Source organism: Chiloscyllium plagiosum, unplaced genomic scaffold (genome assembly GCF_037043375.1).
Source record: "Chiloscyllium plagiosum isolate Xiang-an unplaced genomic scaffold, Cpla_swu_hap1 HiC_scaffold_27, whole genome shotgun sequence".
Taxonomy (NCBI): Eukaryota; Metazoa; Chordata; class Chondrichthyes; order Orectolobiformes; family Hemiscylliidae; genus Chiloscyllium; species Chiloscyllium plagiosum.
In genome coordinates, this window is record NW_028270165.1 from 22273846 (window position 1) to 22301348 (window position 27503).

At 44.5% G+C, this 27503-nt stretch overlaps 2 protein-coding genes across 2 annotated transcripts in view; both read right to left on the reverse strand.

Moving 5' to 3' along the window:
• The window catches only part of LOC148143415 (uncharacterized), a 753683-nt gene that overhangs the window by 114258 nt on the left and 611922 nt on the right, over positions 1–27503 (reverse strand). The window lies entirely within an intron of this gene.
• LOC148143418 (uncharacterized) lies at positions 725–11293 on the reverse strand. The gene is made up of 2 exons (XM_087974162.1): positions 11243–11293; positions 725–2334 (listed from the first exon to the last, which is right to left on the reverse strand). Exon 2 carries the CDS (start codon positions 2004–2006, stop codon positions 1317–1319), a length of 690 nt encoding a protein of 229 aa, XP_087830288.1. The 5' UTR covers positions 2007–2334; positions 11243–11293; the 3' UTR covers positions 725–1316.

Sequence of the window (27503 nt, forward strand, 5' to 3'; positions counted from 1 at the left end):
GAGCTGAAATGTCACCTTCAAATTACATCGAGAACGTTCCTTATAAGTAGTTCTGGGATTTACATATTAATGAACTGAAACCTGCAACCCATTCTAAAAGATGAAAGACTTGACAGCAATCTAGATTTGTTCAATTCAGTTGTATGACACAGAATTTGTCCCAAAAAATTATAATGTCTTGTGATCCTGCTCCACAGCTACCTGATGAAGGAGCAGCACTTCGAAAGCTCGTCCTTCCAAATAATACCAGGTTATGTTCCAATACGTTTGTCTGATTTTTACCTTTGTTTCTCGTGAACACAGCCCACACTTTCTGCTGCAGGCAGTAACCTTTACAATGCTGATGAAATGATGCAGTACCTGCAGAGATGAAAAACTTAACAGTTTTAATTTTAATTCTGTCTTATGATCCTGCTCCACAGCTACCCGATGAAGGAGCGGTGCTCCAAAAGCCAGTACTTCCAAATAAACCTGTTGAACTATAACCTGGTGTTGTGAGACTTTTAATCTTTGTTTCTAGTGAATACAGCCCACATCTCCCACTGCTGCCAGTAACCCTTACAATGCTGATGAAACAATGAACCCGAACTCCTGAAAAATTTATAATTTCTCACAATTCTGCCACTCGTTCACTTCTGATCCAGGACATTGGAAACTTAGTGCTGGAGGTTGAAAGAAATGAGTAGCTTTAAAACAAAAACTTGTTGAATCTCTCAGCTTTCAATGAGAGTCTGAGTCTGACGGTGAATTCTGGTAACCTTTATTGCAACCCTGCTTCATTACAGTTTCAATTTTTCCCAGAAAAAAGGTGCACGAAAAGTAGCGTTTTTTAAAAAAACAGTTCAAGGTCAAAGCGCACACACTCCCCATCCCCCACTTTCTTTACTATTGGTCAGCACCAAATTATCCCTTTGTAACTGGATCCTTGGAACAGCCTTCACCTGGAGGAAGTATTGCCTCACTCAGCAGTTTCAGCCTACACTCTGTATACAAGTTAGTATCTCCAGCTCATTTGCAGGAGGGAGGTGCAATCATGAGTCAACCACACTGCTGTGGGTGTGGAGTCACGGGTAGGCCAGACCGGGTAAAGGATGCAACTGGGATGACAGTGAATTCTTTCCTGCAAAGGTAGCTTCATTCTCTAAAAAGGACTTGAGTGAATAAGATGGGAGTTTTCTTCCCCTGAAAATGGTTTCATCATTTGATTCTGAACTCCAGATTTCAATTGCGCCATCTACCATGGTGGGATTCAAACCTGGGAGACCCCAGAACTGGGTTGATTGTCTAGTCGAAAATGGTACTTATCCGTCACTCCTTCAATTTCTCTGTGATGGCACGTGAACTCGTTGATGTCTCTGGAGGTAGGAGGAGCAGGTGAAGCCCTTCCTGCACTTGGAGCAGGTGAATGGCCTCTCCCCAGTGTGGATCCGCTGGTGGGTCAGCAGATGGGAAGAATTGGTAAATCCCTTCCCACACTCAGGGCAGGTGAATGGCCTCTCCCCTGTGTGGACCCGCTTATGCTGCCGCAAATTGCTCAAATGATTGAATCCTTTCCCACACACAGAGCAGGTGAATGGTCTTTCCCCTGTGTGTATCCGCTGGTGGTTCAGCAGGCTGGAAGAATCAATGAATCCTTTCCCACACTCTTGGCAGGTGAACGGCCTCTCCCCCGTGTGGAGCCGTTCATGCTTCCTCAAGTTGCTCACACGACGGAAAGCCTTCCCGCACTCTGAGCAACCGAACGGCCTCTCCCCAGTGTGGACCCGCTGGTGGGTCAGCAGTGCAGATGAATGCGTGAACCCCTTCCCGCACACCAAGCACGTGAACGGCTTCTCTCCCGTGTGGACCCACTGGTGCGCCCGCAGGTTGGAAGAATTTGCGAATCCCTTTCCACACACTGAGCAGATGAACGGCTTCTCCCCGGTGTGAACGCGTCTGTGAATTTCCAGCACTGAGGGGGAAGGGAATCCTTTCCCACAGTCCCCACATTTCCACGGTTTCCCCATGGGGAGAGTGTTCCTTGTGTCACTCTGGGTTTGAAATTACAAACAGAACGGGTACACAGTCTGTCCCCACCGTGAGGGGTGTGATTTTGATTCCCCCAAGCTGAGGAAATGGTTTGAAGCACTTTTTCACAGTCAGCACACTGAATCTCCCTCACTCCCTCACTTAGTATTCTTCCTGCCACACTCGTGTCCAAAACCTCTCAAGCAGACCAAAGCAAACATTTCCTCTCAACTTGAATGGCTGCTGATATTCAAGTCCCAATGAATCAATGAGCTCTGCCAGAAGTTGATGTATCAATTGCTTTCAAATTTCTTTCCCCATGTCTTCCTGCAAAAATAAACTCACAAAATAAGTGATCACGGTCAGTACAGTTAAGTAAAGATACATTGATGGCAATTCCTGTAGATTGCCAGGTCCCTGCTGATCACATTATCCAGGTCACAGAAACCTGAAAACCCTCATGCAGCCAGATAGCCTTAAGTGTGTATGGAGGAAAACTTCATTTAGGGGACAATGACCTAGAACAAGCTGCCTACAAAGGTGCTGGATCAAGATATGAAAATAAACTGTCAAGACTGCTTGCAGAAAGAAAGCCAGGAAAGTTGCTGAATGAGTAAGGTGGGGGATAGGTCCCAGGGAAATAGTGAGGAAAGAGATTAACCCGAGATTCGTACAGTTGGGAAAGGGAGTGAATCAAACAGTCAGGGCAGGAAGGAATAATGCAGAGAACAACGTAGGACTGAAGTTATACTGCATTTACATCAAAGCAAGAGACCTAACAGGGAAGGCAGATGAAATCAGGGTTCATGGTCAAAAACATGGGACTGGGACATCATAGCAATTACAGAAATGTGGCCCAGAGATAGACAGCTCAATGTTCCAGGATACAAATGCCATAGGAAAGATACAGGGGGGACAAGAGAGGTGGGGAGTGGTGTTTTGATAAGGGATAGTATTACAGCTGTACTTAGGGAGGATATTCCTGGGAATACATCCAGGGGAATTATTTGGGTGGAATTGAGAAATAAGAAAGGGATGATCACCTTATTGGGATTGTAATATAAACCTCTAATAATCAGCAAGAAATTGAGATACAAATTTGTAAGGAGATTTCAGTTATCTGTAGGAATAATAGGATGGTTATGGTAGAGAATTTTAACTTTCCAAACATTGACTAGGACTGCCAGCGTTCAGGGTTTAGGTCAAGAGGAATTTGTTAAGCGTGGACAATACAATTTTCTGAGGCAGTATGTGAATGTTCCTACTAGAGAAGTTGCAAAACCTGACCTACTTTTAGGAAATAAGGCAGGGAAGGTGACTGAGGTGTCAGTGCTGGACCACTTTGGGAAAGGGACAGACCGGATCTAAAAGTTGAAGTTCTAAATTGGAGGAAGGCTAATTTTGATGGTATTAGGCAAAAACTTTCAAACGTTGATTGGGAGGCAGATGTTCACGGGTAAAGGGATGGCTGAAAAATGGGAAGCCTTCAGATATGAGATAATAAGAGTCCAGAGACAGTATGTTCCTGTTAGGGTGAAAGAAAAGGCTGGTAGGTGCAGGGAATGCTGGATGACTAGAGAAATTGAGGAGCTGGCTAACAACAAGAAGGAAGCATATGACAAGTATGGACAGAACAAATCGAATGACTCCTTAGAAGAGTATAAAGGTGGTAGGAGTATGCTTAAGAGTGAAATCAGGAGGCAAAAAGGGACATGAGATAGTTTTGGCAAATAGGGTTAAGGAGAATTAGAAGGGTTTTTATAAATTAAGGACAAAAGGGTAATTGGGAGAGAATAGGGCCCCTCAAAGATCAACAAGGCAGCCGATGTGTGGAGCCGGAGTAGATGAGGGAAATACTAAATGAGTATTTTGCATCAGTGTTTACTGTGAAGGAGGACATGGAAGATATAGAATGTGGGGACATAGATGGTGACGTCTTGATGGTGACGTCTTGAAAAATGTCCACATTACAGAGGAGGTAGAGCTGGATGTCTTGAAACACATAAAAGTGGATAAATCCTCAGAAGCTAGGCAAGTGACTCTTGGGCCCCTTGCTGAGATATTTGTATCATCGATAGTCACAGGTGAGGTGTCGGAAGACTGGAGTGGCGAACGTGGTGCCACTATTTAAGAACGGTGGTAAGGAAAAGCCAGGGAACTATAGACCAGTGAGCCGGACATCAGTGATAGGCAAGTTGTTGGAGGGAATCCTGAGAAACAGGATTTACATGTATTTGGAAAGGCAAGGACTAATTAGGGATAGTCAGCATGGCTTTGTGCTTGGTAAATCAATCAGACAAAGTTCCTCATGGAAGACTCATTAGCAAGGTAAGATCTTATGAAATACAGGGAGAACTAGTCAACCGGATACTGAACTGGCTTGAAGGTAAAAGAAAGAGGATGGTGGTGGAGAGTTCCTTTTCAGTCTGGAGCCTGTGACCAGTGGTGCCACAACGATCGGTGCTGAATCCACGACTTTTTGTCATTTATATAAATGATTTGGATGTGAACATAGCAGGTATAGTTAATAAGTTTGCAGATGACACCAAAATTGGAGATTCAGTGGACAGCAAAGAAGGTTGCCTCTTATTAAAATAGGATCTTGGGCTGAGGAGTGGCAGATGGAGTTTAATTCAGATAAATGCGAGGTGCTGCATTTTGGAAATGCAAATCAGATCAGGACTTATTCAACCTCAATGTCATGGAGATGTACAGCATGGAAACAGACCCTTCGGTCCAACTTGCCCATGCTGACCAGATATCCAAAATTTATCTAGCTGCATTTACCAGCCCATCTCTCTCTTGACCTTTCCTATTCAAACACCCATCCAGAGGCCTTGTAAATGTTGTCATTGTACCAGCCTCCACCACTTCCTCTGACAGCTCATTCAATACATGCACCACCCTCCGCATGGAACTTTACATCATTCCACTCTCATTCTCAACCTCTGCCCTCTACTTCTGGACTCCCCTACGCCAGGAAAGAGACCTTGTCTATTTACCCTATCCATGCCTCTCATGAATTTACAGTAAGATCACCCCTCAGCCTCCGACACTCCAGGGAAAACAGCCCAATCTATTCAGCCGCTCCCTGTAGCTCAAACCCTCCAACCCTGGAAACTTCCTTGTAAAGCCTTTCTGAACCTTTCCATCCTTGCTACTCAAATACTAATTTTACACAGAGGGTGGTTCATGTGTGGAATGAACTTCCTGAGAAAGTGGTGGATGCCGGTAGAATTAAAAGACATTTGTTTCAGTACATGAATAGGAAAGGTTTAGAGGGATACAGTCCAAGAGCAGGCAGGAGAGACTGGTTTAATGTGGGATTATGGTTGGAATGGACTGGTTGGACTGAAGGTCTGTTTCCATGCTGTATGACTCTATGGCAGGCTTTCAGCTCTTGAAAGTGGAGTCACAGGTAGACAGGACAGTGAAGGTGGTGTTTGGTACACTTCACAGGACATTAGTTAGGCCACTTTTGTAGTATTGCATGCAATTCTGGTACCAGTGATCCCACCCTGACATGCCATGCACTAGAGATAATGACTAAAATTGACTGGGTCACAGAATAAAATCATAAAACCCCTGCAGTGCACAAAAAGGCTATTTGGTCCATTGAATGCATCGGGTATAGGAATTGGGAGGTCATGATGCAGCTGTACAGGACATTTGTTAGGCTACTTTTGGAATATTGCATTCGATTCTGGTCTCCCTGCTACAGGGTAGGAAAGATGTTGTGAAAGTTGGAAGGATGTTGTGAAACTTGAAAGGATGCAGGACAGATTGATAAGGATGTCGCCAAGGTTGGAGGGCTTGTGGTATAAAGAGAGGCTGTTTCCTTGGTGCATCAGAGGCCGAGGGATAACCTTGTCAATGTTTATAAAATCATGAGGGGCATGAATAGAATAAATAGGGAAGCATACTTCCCCAGGGTGGGGGTGTCCAAAACCAGAGGTCATAGGTTTAGGGTGGGAGGGGAAAGATTTAAAAGTGACCTAAGGGTCAATGTTTTCACACAGAGGGTGGTGCGTTTATGCACTGAGCTGCCAGAGGAAGTGGTCAGTACAATTACATTTAAAAGGCATCCAGATGGGAATGTGAATAGGAAGGGTTTGGAGGGATAAAGGCCAAATGCTGGCAAATGGACCTAAATTTACATAGGATACCTTGTCTGCAAGGATGTGTTGGATCGCAGTCTATTTCCGTGCTGTATGTCTCAATGTCTATTTGATAACAGATGCTTTATTTCTGTTGATGCAAATATTTTTATCAATCATGCCTGGGTGGTAATACTTAGAGTCATAGAGATGTACAGCATGGAAACAGACCCTTCGGTCCAACCTGTCCATGCCGACTAGACATCCCAACACATTCTAGTCCCACCTGCCAGCACCTGGCATAGATGTAAGGGAGCGAGAATTCCTCAATTAGGGCACTATAAGAACCCTGGGAGACACCGATTTCTGGTTTACGACCTAACGAGCAAACATTAAGTACAAGCACCTATTTATTCTCAATTTTGTTTCATTTTTCTTGTTTTATTCCCTGCTACGATGATTCTCTCTGTCTGGATGGTTGACAGGCTGGGAGATTGTGAGTTGGGCCTTGATTGACTGAATGTTTTATTGTTCCGGAAGGTGTAAAAGTTGGGGGGGGGAGTCAAGGCTTCCTGCAGAGCTGAGAACAGACTGACATTTTACTCTGTGGAAACAGGGAGATCAACAGACGGCAGAGAAATCAGGACCTGAAATCTGAGCTGACACCAGACTACCCTGTGATCAGTGCTTTGATTGGCAGTGCCTCTACCTTTACCTAGTTTCTCATTTGACTAGAATGCCACGTACCCCTTCAATATTCAGGATCCAATCCTTGGCACCCTGAAGCCATGTCTCTGTAAGGAGTCTCAGATCAGAATCATTCTGTTCGATGTGTGCAGTCTATTCATTCACTTTTGTTATGATGCAGCACACCTTCAGACACACAGTCTTCAGTTACAATTTTTGTGATCTATAGAATCCAGCTTTGATTGCTGGGACATTTAGCCTCCTTGTCCCTTTCTATCATACTCTGATGTTCATTTTCACATCACAACATTGTTCACCTGCCTTGATTTGGACTGGCCATGCTAAATTGCCCAGGGATGTGCAGGTTAGCTGGGTTAGCCATGGGAAATGCAGGGTTATAGTTTCATAGTAATTGAAGCAGGAGTAGGCCATTCGGCCTGTCAAGCCTGCTGTGTCATTCATTAAGATCATAACTGATCTATCCATTGTCTCAGCTCCTCCTACCTGCATTATCCCAACTACCCTTAATTCCCCACCATGCAAATACTTACTCAACTGTGTCTTGAACATTCTTAGTGAAGCTGTCTCTACAGGTTCCATAGGCAGAGAATTTCATGGAGTCACTACTTTCCGGGAAAAGGAGTTCCTCCTCATCTGTGTCTTAAACCGATTCCCTCTAATCTCGAGGCCATGACCTCTAGTCCTAATCTCACCCACCAGCAGAAATTACTGGATTGGTTGGTGGTGGTGATGGTGGGGTGGGGGCGGGATGAGGGGGAAGCATTTCGGAGGGACCAACGTGGACTTGAGGGGCTGAACAGCCTACTTCCACACTGTAGGACTTCTATGATTTACCGCACTTATTTTTGCCTTGGATCACAGCTCCCAGAACCTCCCAGCTTCTGCAAATTAAAAGACAAGTCCCATTCTGCCCTCTCGTATGTCTATTATTTAACTGCTTTATCATTTCTAGTGAATATAGCCCACACCTCTCACTGCTGCCAGTAATGATTAGATTAGATTACTTACAATGTGGAAACAGGCCCTTCGGCCCAACAAGTCCACACCAACCCTCCAAAGAGCAATACAATGCTGATGAAACAATGCAATACCTGCAGTACTGAAACCCGTAAGGCTTCTAACGATACCAGTTACTGATTCACCGCTCCTTCTGATGCACAGCATTGGAAATACAATGTTGAAGGCTGAATGAAATGAGCAGTTTAACTCAAAAATCCACCTAACCCTTCACTAGGCTCCCCGCTCAGCCCACTTTACTTACTGCTGGTAAACCTTAAACCACTTCATCCCCACAGTGCAATGAATTCCCACTTTCCACCGAAATCCTAGACGTACCCATGTACTCAGTTGCTTTCTCACAATTGAAAGATTTCATTGTAACTTCTTCTGCTTCCAGTAAAGGCAAAACATCTTTGAAAGCTGCTCTCAAAGTTCAGTCTTCACAATCACACTTCTGCTTTCACGGAAGATGATTAGAGTCATACAGCACAGAAACTGAGCCCTCAGTCCAACTCATCCATGCCGGCCAGATATCCTAAATTAATCTAGTCCCATTTGCCAGCATTTGGCCCGTATCCCTCTAAACTCTTCTTATTCACATACCCATCCAGATGCCTTTTAAATGTTGTAATTGTAGCAGCCTCCACCACTTCCTCTGGCAGCTCATTCCAAACATGCACTACCCTCTGTGTGAAAAAGTTGCCCCTCAGGTCCGTTTTAAATCTTTCCCCTCTCACATGAAACCTATGCCTTCCAGTTTTGGATTCGCCTGCCATGGGGAAAAGATTTTGGCTATTCACCCTATCCATACCCCTTATAAAATTCTGTAAGGTCACCCCTCAGCCTCCGATGCTGCAGAGAAATTATCCCTGGCCTATTCAGCATCTCCCTATAGCTCTAACCCTCCAGCTCTGCCAACATCCTTGTAAATTTTTCCTGAACTCTTTCAAGTTTCACAACATTGTTCCATAGGAGGGGGCCCAGAATTGCACACACTATTCCAAAAGTGGCCTAACCAATGTCCTGTGCGGCCATGACAATGACCTCCCACCTCCTATATTCAATGCTCTGACCAGTAAAGGAGAGCGTACCAAATGCTTTCTTCACTATCCTGTCTCCCTGCAATTCCACTTTCAAGGAACTAGAACCTGCAAGGTCTCTTTGTTTAGCAACATTCCCCATTAACTGTGTAAGTCCTGCCCTGATTTGCCTTACAAAATGCAACACCTCATTTATCTAAATTAAATTCATTCTACCACTCCTTGGCCCATCAGCCCATCCTATCAATTCTAATTTATATTGAACTTTCTTTCCTCTCTCAGCCCCGAAAAGCTGAAAAATCTCCATCCAACACACACTCCCTCCATTCTGACTTTGCTGAACGTAATTCCTGCTGTACCTCAACCTGAAGGGTCTGGTTCATGCTGATCAACAGGCCCACACTCGGGAGGGGGGGCAGGGGGTGGAATCTAGTTGAAACAGACAGAACACTGAAAGGCCTGGACAGAATGCACATGGGGAAAATGTTTCCATTGGTAGGAGAGACTAGCACCTGAGGGCACAGCATTAGAATAAAAGGAAAACCTTTTAGAACAAAGATAAAGAGAAATTGTTTCAGCCAGAGAGTGGTGAACATGTGGAAGTGACTGCTACAGAAGGCTGTGGATGCTAGTCACTGAGTATATTTAAGACGGAGGTAGATAGGTTCTTGAGTATCAAGGGGGAAATCGAGGGTTACGGGGAGGAAGTGGGAGAATGGGATTGAGAAACTTACCAGCCATGATTTAATGGCAGAGCAGCCCCAATGGGCTGAGACACCTAATTTATTCTCCTATGTTTTATGGTCTCTTGCTTTTCTGGACACAGAGAAAGAATTGGGAGCAGGAACAGACTGTTTAGCCTGTCGAGCCTGCACCAACATAAGTGGATATGAAGATACCTACATCTAGGTGGATAGGCTGGAAATATTTCCACTGGAGCAGAGGAGGTTGAGAGGTGACCTTATCGAGGATTATAAAATCATGAGGGGTATAGATAAGGTGAATGGCGGATATCTTTTCCCTTGGTGGGGGTTCAAGATTAGGCAGCAAATTTGAAGGTGAGAGGAGAAAGATTTTAAAAAGGCATAACGGGCACTTATTTTTAAAAACACAAAGTGGTTTGTGTGTGAAATGCATGTCCAGACGAAGGGGTGGACACAGGTACAGTTAGAACATTTAAAAGACATTAGGATAAGTACATGAATGATGAAGTTGAATTCAGATAAATGCGAGGTGCTGCATTTTGGAAAAATAAATCAGTGCAGGACTTATACACTTTATGGTGAGGTCCTGGGGAATGTTGCTGAACAAAGAAACCTTGGAGTGCAGTTCATAGTTCCTTGAAGGTAAAGTCGCAGATAGATAGGATAGTGAAGGCAGTATTTGGTATGCTGTCCTTTATTGGTTAGAGCATTAAGTAAAGGAGTTGGGAGGTGATGTTGCATCTGTACAGGACATTGGTGAGGCCACATTTGAAATATTGCGTGCAACTCTGGTCTTCTTGCCATCAGAAGGATGTTGTGAAACTTGAAAGAGTTCAGAAAAGATTCACCGGGATGTTACCAGGTTTGAAAGATTTGAGCTCTTGGGTGAGGCTAAATAGGCTGAGGGTGTTTTCCTTGGAGTGTCAGAGGCTGAGGGGTGACCTTACAGAGGGGCATGGATAGGGCAAATAGACAATGTCTTCTCTGTGAGGTGGGGAGTCCAGAACTAAAAGTTTAGGGTGAGAGGGGAAAGACATAATAGGGACCGAAGGGGAGCTTTTTCACAGGAAAGTAGTGCGTGTATGGAATGACCAGCCAGAGGAAGTGGAGGAGGCTGGTATAATTACAGCATTTAAAAGGCGTCTGGATTGGTCTATAAATAGGAAGGGTTTAAAGGGATATGGATCAAGTGCTGGCAAATAGGACGAGATTATGATAATTGATCATCATGGACTAGTTGGACTGAAGGGTCTGTTTCTGTAACCAATCTATACTGGTCTTAAAACCATTTTTTTGCCTTCCCCCATAACCATCCACTTCTTTGTTGTTCAAAAATCAGATGAACTCAGCCTTGGACGTATTCAATGACGCCCTAACTGCAGGAAGGCATCCCCACCTCTCAGCTCAATTCCTCCTCCTAATACACCACTTGCCTTGCTTGCTGCATCTGTCTGACAACTGGCACTGATTGGTGTAGAATGATATCTACATCTGTACATCTACACATCATTTCTGATAAAAGGTTCCTGCATTTACCCTGTGTTTTTCAATTGAGACACAGAACTGAACTAACTTTCCCAGAATCTGTCCCCTCCCTGGATTCACTCCATTTCGCTTCAATGTTTGCAAGTCAACAGCTGAACCCCGGAATGGAAAATGGGGTGAGAAAAGAGAACACTGTACTCACAGATGTTGGACAGAGGAAGAAAGTTGCAGTCTGGGCTGAAGCTCAATCTTAATTCAGAGAGAGAGAGAGAGAAAAACAGCACCAACCTCAGAAGCACATGGTCCTACTTCCGCATCCAGTCTATAGGTTTGCTGTGATTGGCAGGAGGACCAGTCCCCATCCGGTTCTCCAGAGCGTCCCATTGGCACACCAAAACAAGATCGTGGGGCGTTTCCCCGTGTCGCATGACCAACACGCGAAGTTGCTGACACCGAGTAGCATGCGCAGTATGGAGACGCTGGTTATTACTGACAGATTTTCAAAGTTAAAAACCACACAATGCCAAGTTATAGTCCAACCGTTTATTTATTGATTTCCAATTTATTTGGAATCACTAGCTTTCGAAGCGCTGCTTCCTCATCGGGTGGTTGTGGAGCAGAATCATAATACACAGACTCTTTAGCAACAGGATTGCAGAGTCATGGAATGTAATATTAAACAAATTTAGCTTCCCTCTATCATCTTTTAGAATGACCATGTTAGTTTCGATTCCTTCGTATGTAAATCCCAAAACTTTTTAAAAGTTATGTTCTCAAGATAGGTTTTAACAATAGGTGTCATCTCAATCAGATAATGCATTGAAGGTGTTCAGTTAAAGTCAGTCTGTGTCCCAACGTTACGTCAGACTGATTCTATTTCTATCGAGACGCATGTGTCCAAAAATGAGACAGATACTAAAGAGTAGTCCATGGTGAGTGTGATGGTGGGATGAAACTTGTTAATATCAGTGTCATTAGTTCAGTGACTCCTCGCCATGGGGTCCAGAGGAAGAAAGATCATCAATATATCTGGTGTATAGTGTTGGTTGGAGGTCCTGTGCAGGAAAGAAAGACATAAGACTATGGGGTGAATTTGCATTTGCAGAAATATATTTGTAGATACATTTTATTTTGCTCAAAAAATGCACAATCTGCAGGCAATCACTTCATGTAATACTTTATAAATTCCTACTTTGGAAATAGAACCATTCTGGCTCAAACCTCACACCTTTCATGCATTGACAGAGCTGAGATGTCACCTCTTTTTATAAAACCTTCAGTTATCTCGAGACTGTGACTTAAAAGAAGTTCTGGAATTTATATATTAATGAACTGAAATCTGAAACCCATTCTAAAGATGAAACACTTCAAAGCAATCTAGGTTCGTTCAATATATCATTCAATGTCCTTTTGCTACAAATACTGTGTCTTATGATCCTGCTCCACAGCTACCCAATGAAGGAGCAGCGCTCCAAAAGCTAGTGCTTCCAAATAAACCTGTTGGACTATAACTTGGTATTGTGTGATTTTTAACTTTGTTTCTAATGAAAACAGCCCACACCTCCCACTGGTGCCAGTAAACTTTACAATGCTGAGGAAATGATGAACCTGCAGTCCTGAAAATGAACAATTTCGAATAATACGAGCTACACATTGACTGCTCCTTCTAATATATGGCATTAGAAACCTCGCACTGGAGATTGAAAGAAACGAGCAGCTTTCAAAAAAAAAACCTGTTGGATCTCATAGCCTTCCATGTCTGAGTCCTTCAGTAAGTTCAGGTAACCTTTATTGTGGCAAAAGTGAGGATTGCAGATGCTAGAGATCAGAGTTTGGATTAGAGTGGTGCTAGAAAAGCACAGCAGGTCAGGCAGCATCCGAGGAGCATGAAAATCGACATTTCGGGCAAAAGCCCTTCATCAGGAATCAGATTCCTGATGAATGGCTTTTGCCTGGAACGTCGATTTTCCTGCTCCTCAGATGCTGCCTAACTTTTATTGTGACCCACTTTGTTACAGCTTCAGATCTCCCCAGCAAAAAGGCATAGAAAGAGTAGCTTATTTGCATTTTTAACAGCTCAAGGTCAAAGCGTACACACTCCCCTGCACCCCACTTTCTTCACTGTTGGTCAGCTGAGTTGTCCCTTTGTAATTGGATCCTTGGAACAGCCTTAACCTGGAGGTAGTATTGCTTCACTCAGCAATTGCAACCCATACCCTGTATCCAAGTAAGATTCTCCCTGCTCATTTGCCGAGGGGCTGTCAAGCATCAACCACACTGCTGTGGATCTGGAGTCACGTGTAGACCAGACCAGGTAAAGGATGCAGCTGGGACGACTGAGTGAATCCTTTCCAACAACAGCAGTTTCCTTCTCTAAAACATGAGTGAATCAGATAGGGATGTTTTTCTCATCATGAGGTTCTGAACTCCAGATATTTGACTGAATTCCAATTCCACCATCTGCTATTCAAACCCGGGAGTCCCCAGAACTGGGTTATTAGTCCAGTCAATAATGGCACTCGGCTGAAGCTCCTTCAATCCCCCTGCAATGGCACGTGAACTCACTGGTGTCTCTGCAGGTGGGAGGAGCGGGTGAAACCCTTCCCGCATGGAGAGCAAGTGAATGGCCTCTCCCCGGTTTGAACCTGCTGGTGGGCCAGCAGTGTAGATGATGGAGTGAACTCCCTCCTGCACATGGAGCACTTGAACGGCTTCTCTTCCACATGAACACGCTGGTGCTTCTGCAGATGGCCCATCTCACTAAATCCCTGTCCGCACACGGAGCGGGTGAACAGCCTCTCCCCTTTCCTCCATGTGAACGCGTCTGTAGGTTTCCAGCATCGATAGGAAAGGGAATCTTCTCCCACCGTACCAACATTTCCACATGGGGGGAAGCTTTCCTTGTGTCACTCTGTGTTTCAAATTACAAACAGAAAGGGTACACAGTCTCTCCCCACCGTGAGTGGTAAGATTTTGATCCTCAAAGCTGAGTAAATGGTATGAAGCACTTTCCACAGTCAGCGCACTGGATCTCCCTCACTCGGGTGTCTCAGTATTCTTCCTGCCGCACCAGTGTCCAAAATCTCTCAACCAGGCAAAAGGAAACATTTCTTCTCGATGTGAATGGCTGCTGACGTTAAAGTCCCAGTGAATCAAGTGGCTCTGTCAGAAGTTGATGTATCTTTTGGTTTCAGATTTCTTTCCCCATGTCTTCCTGCAAATAAAATCACGAAATAAGTCACAGTCAGTACAGTCAAATGAACATAACATCGGTGACAATTCCTGTAGATTACCAGATGCCTGCTGATCATATATTATCCATGACACAAAAACCCAAAAACCCTCACGCAGCCAGGTAGCGTGAAGTATACATTAAGAGGAAAACTTCATTTAGGTGACAATGACCTGGAACAACCTTTCTATAAAGTTGCTGGAAATGGAGCTGAGTCAAGGTTTTGAAAATGAAATGTCAAGGCTGTTTCAGAAAAGGAAGCCAGTAAAGTTGCTTAATGACTTCCTGCTGACCTATTAAATAAAAATGATTACAAGAAATACAGGATGTAATTCCATTACTATATTAAAAGGTGAAAAATCATAGCCATGCAGCTTGTACAACAGTGAATATCAGATATACACTATATGAAGCAATCATAAAATCCCTGCAGTGCAGAAAAAGGCCATTTGGCCCATTGAATGCATTGGGTGTAGGAGTTGGGAGGTCACGCTGCAGCTGTGTAGGACTCTGGTTCGGCCACTTTTGAAATATTGCATTCGATTCTGGTTTCCCTGCTATAGGATAGGAAGGATGTTGTAAAACTTGAAAGGGTGCAGGACAGATTGATAAGGATGTCGCCAGTGTTGGTGGATTTGTGGTATAAGGAGAGGCTGAATAGGATGGGGCTGTTGCCCCTGGAGTGTCGGAGGCTGAGGGTGACCGGATAGAGGTTCATACAATCCTGAAGGGTGGATAGAGTAAATAGGCCAGAGTGGTGGTGGAGGCTGGTACAATTACAACATTTAAAAGGCATCTGGATGGGTGGGCGAATAGGAAGGGTTTGGAGGGATATGGGCCAAATGCTGGCAAATGGGACACTAGATTTATGTGTTGGATCAAAAAGTCTATTTCCGTGTTGTATATTTCTATGTCTTTTTGATAACAGATGATTTATTTCTGTTGATGAAAATATTGTTATAAATCATAGCTGGGTACTAATACTTAGATGTAAGGGAGTGGGAATTCCACAAGTAGGGCACAATAAGAATCCTGGGAGACCCCAATTCTGGTTTACTATCTAATGAGCAACCTTTAAGCACGAGCACCAAATGTGCATTTATGTCTAATTTTGTTTCATTTTTCTTGTTTTATTCCCTGCTATTGTTAAAGTACAGATTTTACATGGCCTAGGGAAGCCCTTATGGACTCAGACCTGTAAAGCCTCTCTCTTGTTTCGTCCCAAAGATCGTACTCTTTGGAAGTCTGGAATAAAAACCTCTTACAGACAGTTTAGTGTAATTTTAGTTATGCCCTTTATTCACTAGTAGCATCACTGTTACAACATAACACTGATACCTATACGCTAAACTAACTAGGTTCTAATAACCTAGGAGTGTTGGGTACCAGCTCTTCAAGTGCCCCAGCAGGCTACTGCAATGTACTGATACAAAGTGGCTTCCTTTATACAAAAGTTTACAAAAACATTGCATGTTCTTAATTAGACAGATAACAATGAATGACAATAATTTGCAATGAAGAGAAGTTAATTGACAGATCTGTGTGTGCTTGACTGATCACTCCTAAAGGCCTTGAGCTATCCATCAGGTGGGAAAAACAAATCCAACCGAGTTAGGCGTCTGGTGGCGAGAAAAGTTCCTATAAAGAAGTACCAGTCTAAATTAAGTGGGAGATGTCATAAGGTAACCTTGCACAGATCGCATGTCTGATACAATTGTTTTACAAAATGGCTTTTTTAGCAAGGAGGGCAAACTTTTGACCATAAAATGGCTTCCTGACAGATTGTGTCAGAATCTCTTCAATGTCAGGTTTAGAATAATTTTAAGCTGGGAGCAGATTCCTGCTTTTTATCTTAAGCACAAAATTGTTCTGTACCTGAGGCTCAAATGTTACTGCAAGGTTGTATTTAAAATGATTAGTCTTGAATGAAACATGCCTTCTTTTCAAGTTTGTGATTGAAATTCAAATAAGACATAAGATCTGATTAGTTAGAATTGACAGCGGGGCAGTCTGTAAGGTCTGTAAAAATAGCAAGTAAGTTAAAGCTTTATCAATATTTCCTTTTAGAGTTTGCATTTCATAACCAGAATTGGCTACTCAAAATCATCATAAATTCTCAAAATGCAATTAAATTCAATCCATAGCAGCTAAGCACTAAGAGTTAATTTTCTACTGGATTCAACGGCCTCAGCACTAAAATGGTGTCTCTCTCTCTAGTGTCCTTTTGAACTCTCAAGTCAGGGTTTTGTAACAGCAAAGATTTATTTTCTCTGTGACTGCCCCGCTTGCAATGGGTAATAAGAATCCATTATAATTGACAGCAACTGACCATTAATTACAAAGTTTTTGATAGTACCGAGTTTTGTTTCAGGGTCAGAATCAAACACTGTCATTAATTTCACAAGGGAATGGCTGTGAATGTTATCACTTGGTGTCCTGTTCACGCAGATTCACCGATGCTAAGGCAAACGTTCTTAATTGCCTCACAGCATCCTGTTATCACTTGGTAAGCCCAGATGTCCCTATCTTTTGCATTCTTTAAGATCCCTCCTTTCCTGAGCCTTGCTGCCTGTCTATTTTCTAGTGCAGTAAATGTGTTCTATAATTCAGCATTACACTTAGTCTAACTGTTTAAAGACAAGTTTTAAGGCTGTAGACTTTCTCACTATGATGACTCTCGCGGTCTGGATGGTTGACAGGCTGGGAGATTGTGGGTTGGGCCTTGATCGACTGAATGTTTTATTGTTCTGGAAGGAGTAAAAGGGGCTCAAATTTCAGCAGAAAGCCAGCTGAGCTGAGGACAGATGACACCTTACTCTGTAGGAACAGGGAGACCAACAGGAGGACAGAGAAATCAGGACCTGAAATCCAAGCTGACACCAGACTACCATGTTTTTAGAGCTTTGATTAGCAGTGCCCACCCTCTACCTTTACCTAGCTTCCCATTTGACTTGAATGCCATGTAACCCCTCGATATTCAGAATCCAATCCTTGTCATTCCTGAAGCCATGTCTCTGGAAGGAGTCTCAGATCATATTCTCTTCAACGTGTGCAGTCAATTCATTCACTTTCGTTACAATGCAGCACACATTCAGACATACAGTCTTCATTTTCAATTTTTGTGATTTGTAGAATCCAGTTTTGATTGCTGGCACATTTACTCTCCGTGTCCCTTTCTATCATTCTCTGATGTTCATTTTCCACATCACGACATTGCTCACCTGCCTTGATTCAGATTGCCCATGAGAAATGCAGGTTTATACATTCACAGCAATAGAAGCAGGAGTAAGCCACTTGGCCCATCGAGCCTACTCTGCCATTCTTTAAGATCATGTCTGATCTATCCATCATCTCAGCTCCTCTTTACCTGCATTATCCTGACTACCCTAAATTCACCTACCATACAAAATCCCATCGAACTGTGTCTCGAATATGCCTGCTTCTATTGCTTCCTTGGGCAAAGAATTCCATAGAGTCACCACTCTCGAGTTCCTCCTCCTCTGTCTTAAACGTACCCTTAATCTTGTTACGTCGCCTCACCCATCAGCAGAAACGACTAGATAGGGTGGGTCTGGGTGGCATGCTGTTTGGATAGGTCAGTGTGGACTTGATGGGATGAATGGCCTGCTTCCACGCTATCGGGATTCCAAGATTTACCACAGTTGTGCTTGCCCCAGACCACAGCACCCATAACCTCCCACCTTCTGCAAATCGAAAGACAAGTCCTGCCCTGTTCTCTTGTGTGTTATCTAACTGCTTAATGATTTCTAGTGAATACAGCCCACACCTCCCACTGCTGCCAGTAGCCTTTACAATGCTGATGAGACAATGCAATACCTGCAGTACTGAAAATCATAAGGTCTCTAACGATACCAGTTACTGATTCACCACTCCCAGTGATGGACAGCATTGGAAATAAAATGTCAACACTTCTGTTTTCCCTCAGTCCAAATTGTCCATGCTGACCAGATATCCCAAATTAACATAGTCCCATTTGCCAGCAATTAGCCCATATCCCTCGCAATTCTCCCTATTACCAGATGCCATTTAAAATGCTGTAATTATACCAGCCTCCACCACTTCCTCTGGTAGCATATTCCATACACGCAATACCTCTGTGTGAGAAAGTTGCCCATAAGGTTCCTTTTAAATCTTTCCCCTCTCACCTCAGACCGATACCCTCTAGTTTTTGACTCCCCTACTCTGGGGAAAAGATTTTGGCTATTCACCCTATCCATGCTCCTTATGAACTTCTATAAAGTCACACCTCAGCCTGCAATGATCCAGAGAAAACAGCCCCAGCCTATTCAGCCTCTCCATGTAGATCAAACCCTCCACTCTGGCAATAGCCTTATAAATCTTTTCCAAATCCTTGCAAAGGTTCGCAACACTTTTCCTGTAGCAGGGAAACCAGACTGAATGCAGTATTCCAAAAGAGGCCTAATCAATGTCCTGTACAGCCGCAACATGACCTCCCAACGTCTGTACTGAAATGCACTGACCTACAAAAGCAAGTATACTAAACCTGTCTACCTGCGACTCCACTTTCAAGAAACTATGAACCAACACTCCAAGGTATCTTTATTCAACAACATTCCCCATTAAATGTGTAGATCCTGCCCTGATCTGCCTTTCCAAAATCCAAATTTCAAAATGTATCAGCCATGGTTGAATGGTGGAGCAGATCTGATCAGCTGAATGGCCTAATTTCTGCTCCTGTGTAATTTGGTCTCTTGCTATCCTGGACACAGAGTGAGAGAATTGGGAGCAGGAATAGGTCATTTGGTCTTTCCAGTATATTCATAACTGGATATGAATATACCTGCATCTGGGTGGATAGGCTGGGACTTTTTTCACTGGAGCATTGGAGGTTGAGAGGTGACCTTAGAGAGGATTATAAAATCATGAGGGGCATAGATGAGGTGAACGGCAGGTATTCTTTCCTTAGGATGGGGTTTCAAGATTAGGGAGCAAATTTTGAAGATGAGAAAAGAAATATTTTATAAAGACATGAGGGGCACCTTTTTTTAAGACAAAGAGTAGTTCGTGTGAGGAATCAATGTCCAGAGGAGTTGCTGGATGAAGGTACAGTTACAATGTTTAAAAGACATTTGGATAATTACATGAATAGAAAAGGTTCAGAGGGATATAGGCCAATCATTGGCAGGTGGGACCAGTTTAGTTTCAGAACACAGTCAGCATGGACTAGTTCGACTGAATGGTCTGTTTCTGTGTTGTATGACTCAGTAACTGTTCTGTACTGGTCTTAAAACCATTTTCTTGTCTTTCCCCATAACTCCTTTGTTCTTCAAAGTCAAATGAACTCAGCCTGGAATACACTCCATGACCGACCTCACTGCAGGAAGACATCCCCACTTCTGAACTCAATTCCTCTTGCTGATATACCACTTGCTTTGCTCATTGCTGGCTGCACCTGTCTGACAACTGGCACTGACTGGTTTCGAAGTGTAGTGAGGCCCCTTTGTCCATCCACACATCATTCCTGATGTAGGCTCATGCCCGAAATGTCGACACTCCTCCTTCTCCTCCTCCTCAGTTGCTGCTTGCCCTGCTATGCTTTTCCAGCGTCACACTTTTCAACTCTGACCTCCAGCATCTCACTTTCGCCACATCTCAACATATCACTACATAAACAATGCACCTCCTTTCTGCGTTTTTTTTCACTGCAAAGACTAGAACTTCACATTGTGATACTGCATTGGCCATGTGTTTGCAAAATGTGGATCAACTTTCCCAGAGTCTGGCCCCTCCCTTGATTCACTCTTTCAGTTGCTGCAAATCAACAATTAACCCCAGAATGAAAACGTGGTGAGAAAAACACTGTTGTACTCACAAATGTTAGACAGAGGAAGGAAGTTACAGTCTGGGGTGAAGTTTAACCTTATGCAGAGAGAAAAGAGCAGCAGCATCTTCGGAGCTCAATGTCCAACCTCCGCATTTCCACAATGGCCGGCTCTGATTGGCAGGAGGACCAGATTCCTTCCGGTCCTCCAAGGTTCTACATTGCTCCATGGAAAGGAGCTCGCGCGCCGTTTCTGGGGACACCCAAGAGTATGCGCAGTGCTTTGCTGACACCGGCGGTCATGTGCATTGCTTGCTGACACAGCGAAGCATGCTCAGTGTGCAGGAATTTGTTACAAACTGTTAAAAATCACAAAACATCTGGTTACAGTCCAACAGACTTATTTGGAAGCACGGAGTTTTTGGAGCGCTGCTCCTTCATCAGATGATTGTGGAGTATAACATGGTAACACAGAATTTATGATCTTATATTCCATAACCACCTGATGAAGGAGCAGCGCTCCGAAAGTTAGTGCTTCCAAACAAGCCTATTCGACTGTAACCTGGTGTGATTTTTAACTTCGTACATCAATATGGGCACCTCCAGATCAAGACAAATTTCAATTGTCCAAATGCGAATACGAGAGAAAAATGCCGAAGCCAACTTTTTTTGCCGAAATTTTTTTCTCCTGTGCCTCGATATTTTATTTCATTTGCATTTTGTCTGGCTGCTCAACGTTTCTGTCTTTTCCCCAGGGTAGAGGTATTCCAAAACTAGATGGCAAAGGTTTAGGGTGTGGGGGAAAAATTTTAAAAGATCAAAAAGACTAGGAATAGAACATTCACCCCTTACTGGGCGAAAGTGAGGACTGCAGATGCTGGAGATTAGGGTCGAGAGTGTGGAGCTGGAAAAGCACAGCAGGTCAGGCAGCATCCGAGGAGCAGGAGACTCGACGTTTCGGGCAAAACCCTTCATCAGGAAATAGCCATGGGGAACTGCAGGGCTGTAGCGTAAACGAGTGGGTCTGCATGGGATGCTGTTGGGAAGGTCGGTGTGAATGGCCTGTAGGGATGATATGGTTCCACTACCTTAGCCACGCGTATATTGAGAAATGATTGCACCAAGTCTGCTGTGGGAGGAGTGCGTTCCAGTTCGTGTCAGCGCTGGCTCTCTCTTCACATTCTGCCCCCCTGTCCATTTTCTCCCCACCCACTGCCCCCTGCCCATTCTCTCTCCTCACACTGCACCCCCTATTCTATCCCCGAACCCTCTGAACCCCAGTCTGACCCCTTCTCCACCACCACCACCAGCGACCCCCCACCCCACCATCCTTTCTCCTGCCTCAGCCCTCTTTGATCGCTGTATGAAGCCCTTCTAAGGAGAGAGAGAGAATGGTTGATGATGACTCTACGTGGGAAACAGGGAATGTGAGAAATAGCTGATTTTTAAAATTGAGAATAACTCAAATCATATATTCAGAAGCTTCGTTAAAATCGGGAAGAATGTTATTTTATTTTTAGAAAGCTGCAGAAATCTTTCTGAAACTTGCATTGAAGTATTTGCACAACAACGGACAGGCTGTAAGGAGTGAATGAGTGAATAAAAGACAAGTCCCACCTTGCCCTCGAGGAGAAAGTGAGAACTGCAGATGTTGGAGAGCACAGTTGAGTGTGGTGCTGGAAAGGCACAGCAGGTCCGGCAGCATCCAAGGGGCAGGAGAATCGCCGTTTCGTGCATAAGCACTTGGCACTCGGCCATCGCTCCTTCAATCCCCCTGTGATGGCGCGTGAACTCACTGGTGCCTCCGCAGGTGGGAGGAGCAGGTGAAGCCCTTCGGCACTTACAGCAGGTGAATGGCCTCTCTCCAGGGTGGACCCGCTGGTGGGTCAGCAGTGCAGCTGACTGAGTGAACCCCCTCCCGCACATGGGGCACGTGAATGGCTTCTCTCCCTTCTGGACCCACTCATGCGTCTCCAGATGGCTGATGTAGAGCATGGAAACAGACCCTTTGGTCCAGCCCATCCATGCCAAACAGATATCCCAACCCAATCTAGCCCCACTTGCCAGCACCTGGCCCATATCCCTCCAAACTATTCCTATTCATATACCGATCCAAATGCCTTTTAAATGTTGCAATTGTACCAGCCTCCACCACTTCATCTGGCAGCTCATTCCATACAGGTACCAAGCTCTACATGAAAAAGTTGCCCCTTAGGTTCCTTTTATATCTTTCCCCTCTCACCCTAAACCTATGCCCTCTAGTTCTCTACTCCACCACCCCAGGAACAAGACTTTGTGTATTTACCCTATCCATGCCCCTCATAATTATGTTAACCTCTATTAGGTCATCCCTCAGCCTCCGACGCTCCAGGGAAAACAGCCCCAGCCTGTTCAGTCTTCCCCTATAGCTCAAATCCTCCAACATTCTTGTAAATCTTTTCTGAACCCTTTCAAGTTTCACAACATCTTTCCGATAGGAAGGAGACCAGAATTGCACGCAATATTCCAGCAGTGGCCTAACCAATGTTCTGTACAGCCGCAACATGACTGCCCAACTCCTGTAATCAATACTCTGACCAATTAACGAAAGCATACCAAACGCCTTCTTCATTTTCCTATCAACCTGTGACTCCACTTTCAAGGAGCTCGGAACCTGCACTCCAAGGTCTCTGTTCAGCGACTCTCCCTCGGACCTTACCATTAAGTGTATAAGTCCTGTTAAGATTTGCTTTCCCAAAATGCACCACCTCGCATTTATCTGAATCAAACTCCTTCTTCAGAAAACTCAATCAAGTTTGTCAGACATGATTTCCGATGCACAAAGCCATGTTGACTATCGCTAACCAATTCTTTCTTTTCCAAATGCACGTAAATCTTATCTCCCAGATTCTCTCCAACAACTAGTCTACCACGGATGTTAAGCTTACTGGTCTTTCATTCCCTGGCTTTTCCTTACCACTTTCTTAAATAGTGGCATCACGTTAGCTACCCTCCAGTCCTCCGGCACCTCACCTGTGACTATCTATGATACAAATATCTCAGCAAGAGGCCCAACAATGCTTTCCGTAGCTTTCCACAGAGTTCTAGGGTACACCTGATAAGGTACTGGGGATGTACCCACTTTTATGCATTTCAAGACATCTTTCACCTCCTCCTCTGTAATGTGGACATTTTCCAACATGTCACCATCTATTTCCCCACAGTCTATATCTTCCATGCCCTTCTCCACAGTAAAAACTGACGCAAAATATTCGTTCAGCATCTCCTCCATCTACTGCAGCTCCACACATAATCCGCCTTGCTGATCTTTGAGGGGCCCTATTCTCTCCCTTGCTACCCTTTTGTTCTTAATGTATTTATAAAAACCCTTTGGATTCTCCTGAATTCTATTTGCCAAAGCTATCTCATGTCCCCTTTTTGCCCTCATGACTTCTCTCTTAAGTATGCTCGTATTGCCTTTATACACTAAGGATTCACTCGATCCCTCTGTCTATACCTGACATATGCTTCCTTGTTTTTCTTAACCAAAATCTCATTTTCTCTAGTCATCCAGCATTCCCCAACCTACCAGCCTTTCCTTTCACCCTAACGGGAATATACTGTGTCTGGACACTTGTTATCTCATATCTGAAGGCTTCCCATTTTCCAGCAGTCCCTTAACCTGCGAACATCTGCCCCCATTAGCTTTTGAAAGATCTTGCCTAATACCTGAATCTTCCTGCAATTTTGAACTTCAACTTTTAGATCTGATATATTATTTTCAATCACTATTCTAATGTTAATAGAATTGTGGTTGTTGGCTCTTCGGTTTTGCACCATCTCTAGTATATACATCCACATTGTGAATTAGAAAATGTCCTTATACACACTTAACAAATTCCTCTATTTGGCAGATAGGTAAATGGGCAGGAGTTATACCTTGGGTCCACTTTTCCTTCACTCCCATCAACCCTACCCCCATTCCCACCCCAATAGTCCAACGACACTTTCCCCTGCAACTGCCGAATGTGTGACACCAGCTCATTTATCTGCTCCCTCCTCACTATCCAAGGGCCCAAACTTACCTTCCAGGTGAAACAGCACATTACCTGCACTTCCCACAACCCAGTCTACTGCATTTGCTGCTCACAATGTGGTCTCATCTACAATGGGGGAAACGAAGCATAAACTGGGTGACTGCTTCGCAGAACATCTACGTTCTGCCCGCAAAAAAGACCCTGAGCTTCCAGTTGCCTGCCAATTCCACACCTCACCCTGTTCCCTGGCCAACATCTCTGTCTCAGGTTTGCTGTCGTGTTCCAGCGAAGCTCCGCACCAGCAGAACGAAGAGCACCGAATATTACACTTGGGGACCATACATCCCTCTGGTCCCAGTATCGAATTCAATAATTCTAGGGCCTGAACTCCATAATATCCTCGTCCCTTCCACACACACCAAGCCTTGTTATCACATACTGGATTAGTGGTGCTGGAAAAGCACAGCAGTTCAGGCAGCATCCGAGGAGCAGTAAAATCAATGTTTCCGGCAAAAGCCCTTCATCAGGAATACAGGTTTCCAGCATCTGCAGTCATTGTTTTCACCTTGTTGTCACATAGTCTGTGATTACACACTGCCTTTCTTAGACACGAATAGTCCCCAATAACAGTTATTCACCTTCCCACGCAGATCGTTATCAACTCCCTTTCCTGTCCAACAGTTCTTCCCTCGCTTTGGGCTCTGTCCTGATCTATCATTAACTGCATCCGCCTTCCTCCCACAATATTTTTCGCATATTAACCGACATTTTCCCAATCACTATCAGTTCTGTGGAAGAGTCACCGGCAACCCCTGTTTTTCTTGTTTCTGATAAACAGCGTCCGCAGTTCTTTCAGCTTTTTGTTGAGGTAGAGTTGGAAATTGTTTCGAGAGACACAAGGAGAGGGGGGAGAGACAGAACAGACATGAACTGTTGATCTCCGTTGTTACTCATAACGTAAAATCATTGTAGTGCGATCGCTTCCCTTAACCGTGAAAGGAAGTGCGTGGGGCCTTGTGAGCTTGTAGCGCAACGTAAGCGCGTTTGACTCCCGATCTGAAGGTTGCGCGTTCACGTCGTGTCAAGCTCACTGAAGTTAACTTCGCCTAATCCAAATCAAGAAAAGCGTGCGCTCACTCCGGGTATCTGCTGAGTTAAGTCTTCTTTCTGGAAACTTTCGATCACACGCGTGAAGCTTTGCTGTCAGTTTGATTTGTGAGCCCTGTGTCAGAGAGGTGGTGTGCCCATTGGTTGGGTAAATGCTCAGCTCCCCCAATGTGAGAAATAAAACTACCCGGTAACTCTCGCACGTCTGCTTATGCTAGAAGACCCAAAGGTGGAATCATACCTCGAGAATAATGAACAACCTGCCAAGGGTGCAGCGAAGTCCTGAAACAGCTGAGATTTCTCAGTACGGAATACATTGTGCATTGCTTCCAGAATTACAAGCAGCAAAGAGTTTCAAGAACATCTGCTTCCCAATCTGTCTCCCTGCTCCCAGGACGCTGCTGTTTGTCCCGTCCCCAGGGACCGGGCTCTCTCCACTGGTGGATAATTGAAACATTTTGTTTCTATTTGCAAGCTGTACTCGTGGAAGACAGAGTCCATTCGCTCTTCTGCTCTCTCTCTCTCTCTCTCACTATCATTTGGGGTAGGAGACGTCAGTTACAGTAATGCGTAAGAAATGGGCAACTTTGAACTTTTAACCTGTTAAGGGAGAGACAGAAAGATGCTGTGCTGCCGGGACAGAGAGAAATGGACACCGGAGACTCTTCCCTCAGGTAAATTGGTATGAGTGCATTTTTGTGCAGCCTGCTTGGTGTGCAGAATTTGTCTTGACACAGCAATCCTGCAGAAAGTCTTTTGTTACACGGGCGTTAGTTTCTTTACTGCGGGAAGTGGACAAAAACAGCAAGTCACGTGTTTCAACTTCAGTTCATTGCCATCTGAGAGAAGAGGTTTCACACTTGAGATCAGAACACACCGACAGAAAGCAGGACAAGACAACTCAGAGCTCCACAAGCGTGCCACCGCAACTGTGTAAATTTGACTCGTGTATCGAAATGACATATTTAGTTCAGATACCCGAAGTTTTGGGAAGCAAGGTAAGGGAAAGGCAAGGGAAAGAGCAGAGCACCGTTGTACGGGAAAGTTGCGAAAGGTGACATTAAGCGAATTGCAGGGGATGGTTATGCTCCATCAACTGCTGGATTATGGTCCCAGCACTCTCCCGCTGCATCACGTTACGACAATGCACTAAAGCACATCCAGAGAAGAATTCAGCTTTTCCTCTGGTGCGTGGCATGCACGTTCGGGAATGATGTCAAAGATGTTGCTGCGCGCACGTGTCATATGCTGTTGAGCGCACGTGGGGAGGCTGTGTAAATATAAACTTGGTCGAAATTCCCATATTCTGTTGGTCGAACTGTGATTTCACTCTGAATCACAACATGTATCACAGCGCAGATGGAAGCCATGCGGCCCACCTTTGCTCTGTTGGTTCGACATAGGAAGTAAACGAGTGTCTCCATTCGTAACATTCTCTTGGCTGAGAGACATAGACTCATAAGAGATGTACAGCATGGAAACAGACCCTTCGGTCCATCCCGTCCATGCCAACCAGATAGCCCGACCCAATCTCGTCCCACCTGCCAGCGCCCGGCCCATATCCCTCCAAACCCTTCCTATTCATACACCCATCAAAATGCCTTTTAAATGCTGCAATTGTACCTGCCTTCACCACTTCCTCTGGCAGCTCATTCCATACACGTACGTGAAAACGTTGCCCCTTAGGTCTCTTTTATATCTTTCCCCTCTCACCCTAAACCTATGCCCTCTAGTTCTGGAATCCCCCACCCCAGGGGGAGCCTATTTACCCTATCCACGCCCCTCAAAATTTTGTAAACTTCTATAAGGTCACCCCACAGCCTCCGACGCTCCAGGGAAAACAGCCGCAGCCTGTTCAGCCTCTCCCTGTAGCACAAATGCTCCAACCCTGGCAAGTCTGCACATTGTTACGTCGAACACGAAAACCGAATTCCTTCCTCTTTGTCAATGACAGACAGGGACTTACTGAACCTAACCACTCCCTGTACGAAAACGTTCTTCCTAATGTCACTTTTACTTCTTTTCCTCGTGACTTTAAAACTCTGCCGAATCGTTGTGGATCCTTTCAGGTGTGGGAGCATTTTCACAACATTATTTTCTGTTTCTAGGTCCCTCATGACTTGGAAAGCTTCGGTTCTCCGAGGAGAGCTGTCCCAATTTTCCAATCTACCTTCATTGCTGACATTCCTCAAACACCGCACCACTCACGTCAACTTGTTCAACCCTATCTCCAACCATTTCACTTCCCTGTTCTCTGTCCCATTCGTACTCCAGGGAGCCTAACCTCGTTTCACGAAGGAGTTTT